This window comes from Saccoglossus kowalevskii, chromosome 1, assembly GCF_978046115.1.
Source record: "Saccoglossus kowalevskii chromosome 1, keSacKowa6.1, whole genome shotgun sequence".
Taxonomy (NCBI): domain Eukaryota; kingdom Metazoa; phylum Hemichordata; class Enteropneusta; family Harrimaniidae; genus Saccoglossus; species Saccoglossus kowalevskii.
In genome coordinates, this window is record NC_140641.1 from 10,412,842 (window position 1) to 10,424,675 (window position 11,834).

Below are 11,834 nucleotides of genomic sequence, written 5' to 3' on the forward strand. Positions count from 1 at the left end.
TTTCATTGAGTGATGTACTTTGTATAGAAAGTTCATTACAACGTGGATACTGGTATATTCCTGTACAGTCCAGTTGATGCCAAGTTTGATGTCCTTGAAGGGTGTTGGTAGTATTATGAAAGCACTTTTAAAGTTATGTTCTAAAGTAGAGAAAAAATGTCATTGAATTTTGATTTTCCAAATCTAAACTTAATGTAGAAATGTTTTGTCAAAACAACGATTGCCTATTCCATGGGCAAAATTATAGTGAATACAATTTGTTTTCTGTTAACTATTGTTCAAACTGTATTTTATTGATACGTTTGCAATATATATTAGATACCAAATGTTAAGAAAATTGAGGTTGAGACTAATAGTATTGCCATTAGTGAGCTTGAACCCCCCCCCCCCCGAAGACAGTAATGCATATCAAGTCTGTGACAAGTGAAGCACACAGTCAAATATGATTTTCTCGATATTTTATGTTATTTTCACACAAGACATGCAAAAATTTAACTTAGGAAAGGTAGTATACTGATGAATAAAATAACTAAGTTTGATATTGTTGGGATTAAAATTAATCAAGTTATCACACACTTGAACAATTATTAATGACAATAACAACGCCATGAGACAATGTTCCCCACTATATCAAACCTTTTATCAACATTGTGGGCAAGGAAAGAACACACCATGTAACAAAAATCTTAGGGCAAACTACTAAACAAACTACTAAACGCTGATGACAAATTAACAGTGACTTAGAGAGGCAAACAAACTATCAGTCACTTGAGGTGTCAAACTGGAACAAACTATCAATATGTTTAATAATGCATTTACAAAAAAAGTACATCAAATATCTTCTGATGCAGATTTTTTCTTCTTAAAAAATTTGTTTTGGGATTGTATAGGCTGATATTGCATTATAACTTTATGATTTGTGTATTATTAATAAACACAATTAGCAAATATCTACATGCTAAGTTGAACCCATCAAATTTGTAGTTTTGGTGCAACTTTTCACACATTTTTACAGTTTCCTATGTTTTGTTAATTTTGAATATTATTCATCATTGTCTATGAATCAAATTTGAAAAAAAAATATAAAAAGTATGCAGGTCCTAATGTTGTGTGTGAATGTTGACTTAGGCATTCAAAGAGTTCACACATACACATGATATTAAATAAAATACTCAATAGGAAAGTTATGGGGTTTATCATGAATTGCTCACTGAGCAGCACACACTCTTGCATTTCATGTGAACAAAAAATGTGTTTTACACGCACAGTGAACAGGACTCACATCAGACCATGTGATGACAATGACATCTAAGGTAGAATGCTACACAAAAGTAAAAACTATTGTCATTTTCTTTGTTTTTACATACTTGATATATCATATTAAAAGGATGAACAAAAAAATTAATTAAAAATATGCGATCACTGTACTCAGTTTGAAGAAAATCAATACATGATTATAACACAAAAATTCACATTTAAAAAACATACGAGTAGCATTCTACCTAAAGTCATACTGATTTGAAATAAATGTAAATAGAAATAAATTATTAGATGGAAATACTTTAATATCAAGGTGTAACATTTGGGATTATCATGGCCAATAAACATTGATGGTGATATATTTAAAGACTCAAGGTGTTTAATGAAGGGGAAAGACCCACATTAAATATTGTTAATTTAAAACATAATTTCTAATCATAGCATTTGTGTACGTGGATATGTATATAATCAGGAGTTATAGAACCTTTGTGTCTTATTTCCAAAAACCTTGTAAAAATGACGTTTGATAAATGAATACATTTGTTGTTGAATCATTAATTACATACTTTCAAATACAACAAAATACAAATAATTCCAATGTGGAAAAAAAATAAAACTAGTACAAGTTTGACTGCAAGACAAATCAAAATCAACATAACTGTTAACTACTAAACAATCCAAGGTCTATTTTCTGTATATAGCTGACATAAAATAACAAAATAGTTTGTTTGATGATGAAGCCATGACATTTATAATGCTTTTTATATCCAGCGTCAGCACCGATGTTCATTGAATGACTACAAAATTTCAAATATACAGTCTATAAAGTGAAAAAAATAGTCTGCTAAAATAATGTAAACTGATTGGCTAATAAATAACATGTGGTACTGTTAAACCAATCACAGTCAATGAATGCCTGTTGGCAGTATACACATTACTTCCACATATGGAATACAACATACTAATAAAAATGTTTCTCATGACTAATCATATCAAAGTACAAAGATGGTATTATATAAGATATACCACAAAAGTAAATGTCGCAACATAAAAGTATTCTTTGGGATTTAAACACTGGTCTGTTAAATTTTTAATAGAAATTATTTTAACACTCTCTGTGCAATTTTGATCCTCATTGTCTGAGCAATTTTGATCAAACCGCAACCTCTCCTTTCAGGAAATAACACACACTACAAAGCAATAACAGAAACACATTCAAATATATCAAAAGATACCACAGCAAATTCATTGTGCATCAAGGCAATTGTCTTTGAAATTCAAGCCCTGAACATCTCTTCTATGTAAATCTCGAGGATACTGAAGACAAAACAAACATCCAACACAAAAACATAAACACAAGTTTCTCAAGGCAGTCACAGTCCTGATTGAGCTTTATATCGTATAAAAAAAATGTTGCATTATGATTTAATATCATCTGTGCATGTGAATATATCTATTATTATGCAAAAACAATCTCACAGATCTGCCCTATACAAACTAGGATAGTGTGAGTATCTTTTTGTATATGGACTATGGAATGGTTGATATGCATGTGCACTGATGGAGCATTCTGATGTTTGTTATGTCCATGGCTGAAGCCTTACACCGTAATTTTCACTGCTGCTACTAAAACAAAATCATGGCGGTAAATAACAAAACACAAAGACAGATTTGTGTTTTACACATATTTCCAGATATGCAGCACACATACAATGGGCACGCTATTCTGTCCACGGTCGTAGGATACAAATGTATTATCCTGTATGATCGTGCAAAACTAATAAGAACTATGCATTCATATACACCACAGGCATAAACATACATTACTGTTAAATGTTAACACTAGGGACAACATGATGTACAGTTAAAATATACAACTCAGTTTTTATATATAAGACAAGTACCCCAACACAATGGTATAAGAGTACCTCTTTTAACGAAATATGTGTCACCAACATGTAACATATAAACAAGGAATCATTTCCAGAAATGCAGCATAACCACATTCTGACTGGTCATGACAGCGTCCTTAGATTTGATGTGTAGTAAACATGCTTGGTTCAATCATTTCAATGATCTTGATATTCACTGTAGCATTCTTTACTAATTTAATTAGTCAACAAATTTTGCATTTGTTTTACACCAAGGTTGACACAAAATAATCGCACACAATAGCTGATATTCAGAGCTCATAAAACTGTTCAGTCCATGTTCTTTATATATAGGCTACATGTCCATTTTGATGGTGATGACGACCACTGCTATCAACATTTTCAACCTTGTATTCAAGATTTAAATACAAATTCATTCCTTTGACAGAATTGGCAATTCATATCCATATGAGATTTTTTTTTTTTTTATCTCTGTCTGTTGACATAACAGTGTCACAGTTTGTTAATCTTTATTAACACAATCACATGAGCACAAATGTGTGAACAGCGGAGTAATCAATTTGAATGTACAACCGCCTTGATAAGAAGACAGTTTTCTTTAATGTAGTGTCCAGCGTGAATCGTTCTCAAGGGAGCAAATTCCATGTACCCAAATCCTTTGTGGTTGCGGTTGGTTTTCGGTCTATGAAATGCGGCCAATGCCGGTTTTGCAATCAGGGTTTCACTGATGTGATTACGAACCCTTGTATCCTCGTTCTGGTCCAAAATAGTCAGTGTAATTTTACCAGAGAATGGCCAATCCAAGAAATCGTCCCACTCCCCCTGCATAAAGTGTACAAACAATGAAACATGAGAACTGTGGGCTGAATCGATTCCATTTAGATTCACACGTAAACATAGCTTGTAGCCATAGTAACCAGTATAAAATCCAGGGCTATGCACAACGCTGGTTTCACCACTTCTTGTGATGGTTTGCAGCTCTGTGTAATTCTCAAACTTCCAGTAATAAATACCATTGCTCATAACAATTGCTTCCCAACGACTTATTTTTTGTGTCAGTTCCTTCACTTCTTTGTCTCGGCTTTCAAGTTTAGCCTGTAATTCCAAAATTTTTTGTTCTTGAGTTGCGATGTGACCCTCTTGATATCTCATTCTCTCAGCCAGTATTGATAAGTCCATATGTGACATGGTCTGGGTAGAATACTGTGATTGAATATCGTCATGGTGACGTGCTGATCTATGACTTGTGGCTGGTGAAAACTGCCTAGACCTATTACTATTAAATGTTTTAGGTAAAAACTTCCTCATCGGTTCCCTATCTGGTATTGCAAAGTCAAAAGCACTGTGTTCCAAGGCATATGCACCTGATGGCTCTTTATTGGTAAAACTAGGGGGATCACTGAATGATGTAGAATAGGTAACTCCTTCTTCATTATCAGTTTTACAACCATCGGTGTGCCAAGAATGGTAAAAAGTTTCTGTTTCTGGTTTCTCTAATTGTCGTTTTGACTTTATCCTCATTTCATTCAGGGTAGATGCAACATACTGTAAATGGATCACCAAAGAGTTTTTTTCATGCATCAGCATATCTCGTCTTGTCATCTGTGAAGTAAAGCAATATTTAACATACATACCTAAAAATAATCATAAATAATATCTGAATTTCGATCAAATTGATTATTTCTCAGATAATATTGAAAATGGTATTTTTAACTATAGTATTTTTAAATATTTTTTTAATAATTTACACTGATTTCATGGTCAAAGATTTATGCATACTTTTAAGTACATGTATTTTTTTTATGTATTCTTTGGTAATTTGGTAACCTGCAGTTGAACTTAAAATCCTACCTTTTCTTTACAGCCCATATTGGCATAGGAGCAAGAAACGATAACTTCAAAACAGTCTTTCTCGATGTGACCTGCTAATTCCTCTCTTGTTAACTGCATCTGGCAATATTGACACACTACTGGAAATTTGAGACATTCTTTCAAGTGATTCTGTTCATGACAAAAGACAATAGAAAATTGGTTTGATAAACATCACTATAAAAAATTATGAAAACACCATCTTACAAAACTGCCAAGGACTAGCAGACAGGTCATGTGATTCTACTACCCACCTCTTGTTCGTCAAATGCTATCCTTATAAAGCAATATTCACATGACACCAGCCTTTTAGCACATTCATTTTTCTGATGAATTTCCATGGATTTTCGATGGATCAGAAGACCACAGTTCAAGCCACACTGTTCTTGATAAAAATCACATTTCAGATTGTGTTCCTAAAAAAAAACATTTACAAACAACTTTCAATTAATAACAAGCAGCCTCTCGGCTGAGATAGCTTCGCTGTTAGCAATGCACATTTCAATTAAAGAACAGAAGATACCGGTATCATTAGAAAATGAACAATATGTATAGTACCAAAGCAATCGGACTTGCTGTTTCTAACAAGAAGTTGAAAATATCACTTTTTACCAAAAATGACAAAAATATTCACCAAAATTAGAGAATTAAAGATATTATCATGAAATAAACAAATCTGAGAGAGGTCCACATGTTGTAACTATATATGTAATATCAAAGTAATCGGACTTGTGGTTTTTAACAAGAAGTCGAAAATATCACTTTTTATCAAAAATGACAAAAATATTCATCAAAATTAGAGAATTAAAGATATCATCACGAAATGAACAAATCTGAGAGAGGTCCACATGTAGTACCTATACATGTGATATCAAAGCAATCAAACTTGAGGTTTTTAACAAGAAGTTGAAAATATCACTTTTTACCAAAAATGACAAAAATATTCACCAAAATTAGAGAATTAAAGATATCATCACGAAATGAACAAATCTCAGAGAGGTGCACATGTAGTACTTATATATGTGATATCAAAGCAATCGGACTTGAGGTTTTTAACAAGAAGTCAAAAATATCACTTTTTACCAAAAATGACAAAAATATTCACCAAAATTAGAGAATTTGACATGAAATGAACAAATCTGAGAAAGAACTATCCAAGGTACTTGCATATCAAATTTGAAAACATTCTGACCTGTGGTTTTGAAGAAGAAGTTGAAATTGTAAAGTTGACGCAGATGCCGACAATATATCACGCGGACAATCAGTAATATGAACAGCTCCGCTGTGTCAACTTTGTCGACAGCGGAGCTAAAAAAATAATTAATAAAATTCTTAAAGACATCATTTTAGGTTGTAATTATATAGTCAACGAAAATAGTGCACATTAATTTACCTCTAAATTTCTCAGTTCAAACACAAACGTGCAGCCAGGATTGGGACATTTCACCCTCAAACCTAGTATCTCTCGCTTTGCAAAATTATCAGGAAACAGCTACAACAAAAAAATATCAAGATTACGCACCAACTAACAAGTACAGTTAATATTATTATTAGTTAATTAATATTAATTAAAAAGTGAAGTATACATCGCAAGTCTGTAGAAAACATTCACAGTGCCAGCAGTAAGTAGTTGCATGTATGAATTTGGCGTGGGATACTGCAGGTGGTTCAAATAACATGTAATAACTACTTACCGAACTGAAAGACAGTGGTGTGTTATCTATTGGACATTTCGAACCTGTTTCTCTGAAACCAGAAAGCAGATACAAAAATTACAAAACAGCAATGAGGCAGGCAGGATTTTGGCCTCTTTTAAGGAACACATTATCAGTTTGGCCTTCAGTTTCTCATGGTCACTTGTACCACTGTGGACTCACTGGACTGTAATAAATTATATGTCAGGCTTGAGATAAGTCAAGGCTGTTTTTAATGATAAGGTACTAGTAAGACCTGTAAGTTGTGTTTTTTACCTATTTTCAGATACTCTGTTTGAATAAACAATAGTAGAAATGGAGCAAAGACAGAACAAAAAAAACAATAGAAAAGTAAAAAACAAGAATATTTATCAGAAGGCTCAATCAAGAAAGTAGGCAACTAAAGTGTATTTTTTTACACAAACATTTTAGAAAAGTAAGCGAATAAAAATTATGAGGCACCTGTTTTTGGAAAGTCTTTTTATGCTGTGATATGGAAAATAGATTTAATGCACAGAATTTAGGACTGACAGATTATATTAGAAGATGAACCACTCTCATGTCTCACAAATTTTTTTTGTACTGCTGGGAAAATTACATATTTATATATTTTGGTGTTAAAAAAATCAAACCAGATTTTCATGTTTTTAAGCAAAAAACAGAATTGTACATTGCCAAGAGAAGAGAAAAAACAAAACCAGATCCCACAACAAAAAATCGAGAAAATATGTAGATAACATTTAGCGAGATTCGAAAGCCAACCGTTTAGTCAAAACCAAAGCAGTTAGCCAATTCGCTAGCGAGTTTGCAAATTGGCTGCCCCAATACTCCTGAGACTTGCTGTGAACACTAAGTTGTTTGAATTTTGAACGAAAATGCACTTGTTGGAATACTCTAATAGAAAAAGTTCAAAAGAAAAGAAACACCCATGATGACAAACATAGAGACAAGAATCTGTAATTGTACATTTCAAGAAGAAATTGTTATGTAGAGAGAGAGAAAATAAAACAATAAAAGTGATAAATACAAAAAAAAAAACAAGCCATGCATGGCACAGTCCCCGTTAGTTATCAAATTTAAGATATATAGTTTTGTTTATAGTAATTATAGCTGGAATATAACCATGTCAGGAATATGATTTTTTTAACATTAAAATGATTGACATTTGTATCTGATCGTCAAACAAGTACTTGTCCATATTGAGAGATATTGCTCTGGAACAGCATTCAAAATCAGCCATTTTGAATACATGTATATATATAACATGATGTACAACGAATATTTAAAATTTGAATATAATCAGTCAAAGCATTTAAGAGATATGGCTCTAGAAGCCCAATCATTAAAACAAAATGGCCGCCAGTTAGCCATTTTGAATCCAATCTGAAAAATAAAATGACATGCATCAGGAACCTGTAATGTCTAATGTATGTACCAAGTTTGAACGAAATCCATCCATAAATGCCAGAAATGCTTGATATTTGATTACTTTTTAGCACAATAATGACCACCATCCGGCCATTTTGAATAGGATCGACAAACCAATATATCTGTTTATCTATGACATGATGTATAATGAATATTTAAAATTTGAACATAATAAGTGAAAGCAAGTCAGAGATATGGGTCTAGAAGCCCATTCATTAAAACAAAATGGCTGCCAGACAGCCATTTTGAATCCAATCTGAAAAATAAAATTATTTGCATCAAGGTCCCATAACATCTAATGTATATACCCAGTTTGAACAAAATCCATCTGTAAACAGCCGAGAAATGCTTGATTTTTAGGATTTTTTAGCACAAAAATGGCCGCCATTCCGCCATCTTGAATCAGATCGTAAAACAAAATGATGTGCCTCAAGGTCCTATAATGTCTAATGTATATACCAAGTTTGAACAATACCCATCTGTAAACAGCCGAGAAATGCTTGACTTTGATGATTTTTAGCACAAAAATGGCCGCCATTCGGCCATCTTGAATCAGATCGTGAAACAAATTGATGTGCATATGTATAGTATCATGTATGATGTATGTGTCAAGTTTGATTGTGATTGGTCCAGGCATTTCTAAGATACAGGTCCGGACGCACGCACAAACGCACGCACAGCACGCACGGAGGTCAAAACATAAGTCCCCGTTTTTGGACTGCGTCCGAACGGGGACTAACAAGCAACCTCTCAGCTGAGATAGCTCTGCTGTTAGCAATGCAATCTGAGATCGGCTGACATGAAGTACCTATATGTATAATATAAGAGCCATCAAGCCATCAGTTTTCAACAAGAAGTCGAAAATATCACTTTTACTAAAAGACAAAAATATTCATCAAAATTAGAGAATTAAAAATATCATCATGAAATGAACAAATTTGAGAGTTCCAGCTGTAGTACCTATATGTATAATATCAAAGCGGTTTTTAAAAAGTCAAAAATATAACTTTTTACCAAATATGACAAAAATATTCACCAAAATTAGAGAAATGAATCACTGAAATGAAATGAATAAATCTAAGTGAGGTCTTTCCAAGGTAAATATACACCTAGTATCAAAACAATCAGGCTTGTAGTTTTCAAGAAGAAGTCGAAAGAGTAAAAAGACAATCATTCATATGATAGCCTCGCTCGACAAAGTCGCCAGCGGAGCTAGAAAGCGACTAATGACAGCTATGTAGGCTTCTTCCCAGGACATTACAGAGTAATCTTTAATTTTTGATAAACAATAAAGCCAATTTAGCACAACAATGAATACAAAAAGTTATTAACATATTATTTTGTTATGCAAATTAGTATGTGATCTTTTTTCTGGGGTGAGCACTGAGCTAATAAGGTTACAACCAACTTCTTAAACATGAATGTGTTATTAGCTCCTTGTATCATTACAATAAATATGTCAGCCGAAGTGGACTTTGAACAAAGACAGCTACTCAGCTGCAGCCAACATAAACAATTACTAGTACTGTCCTCTGGTGGATGGGAGAGGTAATTCCTGTTATTCTTTCAGCCAAGTATAATGGCATAATCTGCATGCACGTGTTCGGAAAAGGCTTACCTCATTGACTGACAGATGCAACTGCGACAGAAACGATGTCCACACTGTGTTTGAGTTGGTTCACGCAATGCCATCAAACAAATCGGGCATTCATACTTGGACTCCAATGGTGGAACAAATTCCATATCATAACCAACACTTTCATCGGCTTCTTCCATGACACCATGTAAGCAGTTAACAAATTCAGGTCAAGTAGGAATTATTCTCCTTGCGTCTACATGAAAGTACGCAATATCATTCCTGAAATATATAATCAATCAGATATTAAACAGATAGTCATGAAGCATGAACACCTGCCGCATCAGGAATATAGCATTCCCAGGCACCAAGCCGGATTTAATGTGACCCATGAATATGTCAATAACCTTTCTGGCGAAATTAGTGGTTTTGTTATTCTAATATCAAAAAAAAAAATATTAATAATTATTGAGCTATATACATGTAATTGAAGTTTTAGTTAATACCATCTGCTGCTACACTGACAACCTTATAGATTACATTAATACCGCATTTAATATTTGATGATTTGCGACTTCCTTTTACTTGAAGCCATAAAACTATTATTAATAGTGCAAGTTACTGAGTGATAAACAACTAAAGTACACCATGTGGGGTACATTATGTGTAGATAGTCTTGCGTACATGACAAGAAGGGGGTCGACATTAGTTGTGATAACCCCCGACCCACACACAGTCGTGGATGCGGAACTATCATACTTCAAGAAACTATGCTTAGAACTCTGAATAACCGAAGACAATTTTAAATAATTTCTTGCGGTGAAACTATAATGAGAGACATGTAGATGTTGCGTATTAATACTCACCAGTGACGAAACTGGACACACCAGAACGCTGACATAGTCAATGAGAAGTATCCATGTTTTAAACAAGGAAGTAGACAACGTCAACAATGACTATCTGAATTTTACAACCAGCCCGAACAATGTGACGCCACTTCAACTTCAGGGAGTGAAGCGAGACACATATATGGCAAGTTTTCTCAAATGCACCAGTTCATCAATATATTTCTTGCAAGTTCTAAATCGACACAATTGACTCGACTTACGTAACGAATGCGTTCGTGTCCGCTTTCCGGGTCATTACATGCTTTGGGAATTCCCCCCGTTATTCCCCGAACACCGGAAAGCTATCAGACACTAGCAGCTGTTAATATTAAAAGCATTTGCAGTCGCTTATACGCTCAAACTAAAACCTAAGAAAAAAATCTTTTTAGTTGCGCCCGGGAGTTGCGCAACTATCATCCGTTTTAAACTACTACTGAGAATGTCAGTAATTGTCAGGAAAGTGAGATACTATAAATTTATTGAAATGATTTCTTTTCATAAATGTATGAATGTTTTGGATACCATAGGTCATAATTGGATTGCAAAATACGGTACTGTGAATTTCATAATGGCATGAATAGATGAATAGCAACAACTGCCACGGTGTATGTTTGTGTATTCGTTCGTCATCTAGAATATAGTTTGTGAAATATATAAATATTTTATATAAAAAATTAATTGCTCCATGAAATTCATTGTAAAATCCATGATAAATTAAAAAAAGTAAAATATATAGGGGAAAGTGAATTCAACAGCTGGTAAGTGTTATCTCATTTTCCCCTTCTTCGTATTTACTATTTCATAACTCATTTATTAAATCTATAATATCTATCTGTTTTATAACTTTAAGTGTATTTCAAAACTAAATAAAATAGTACACGTATTAGAAACTTTAAACTTTATTTGTCACTGAATTCCGGCAAGGCGATATTTAAAATGCCTAATGTTCTGGCAATAATTGCAAGTGCACATGCGATCCAGCCGCGTACCTAGAGGACAGACTGTGCTGTGTTTTATACTACTGAGTAAGTCGACTCCGGGAAACGATTATTGGAATTTTTAAATTCACTATTTCAGTATTTTGAACATATTTACTGGGTTTTAATTTTACTAATTCCCCAGAAAAACAATGAGTTATTGTGTTATTTTACATGTTCATATGAATTTAATTTTTAGCGGATCTTACTCATCAATGAAAATAGCAAAATTAAAACCCCGTGAATAATTC

At 33.4% G+C, this 11,834-nt stretch overlaps 1 protein-coding gene across 1 annotated transcript; it reads right to left on the minus strand.

Moving 5' to 3' along the window:
- Positions 1 to 618: 618 nt before the first annotated feature.
- LOC100372970 (TNF receptor-associated factor 6-like) lies at positions 619 to 10,861 on the minus strand. The gene is made up of 7 exons (XM_006815985.3): positions 10,586 to 10,861; positions 9,762 to 10,001; positions 6,716 to 6,767; positions 6,415 to 6,513; positions 5,276 to 5,437; positions 5,004 to 5,153; positions 619 to 4,754 (listed from the first exon to the last, which is right to left on the minus strand). Exons 2-7 carry the CDS (start codon positions 9,917 to 9,919, stop codon positions 3,708 to 3,710), a joined length of 1,668 nt encoding a protein of 555 aa, XP_006816048.1. The 5' UTR covers positions 9,920 to 10,001; positions 10,586 to 10,861; the 3' UTR covers positions 619 to 3,707.
- Positions 10,862 to 11,834: the final 973 nt, after the last annotated feature.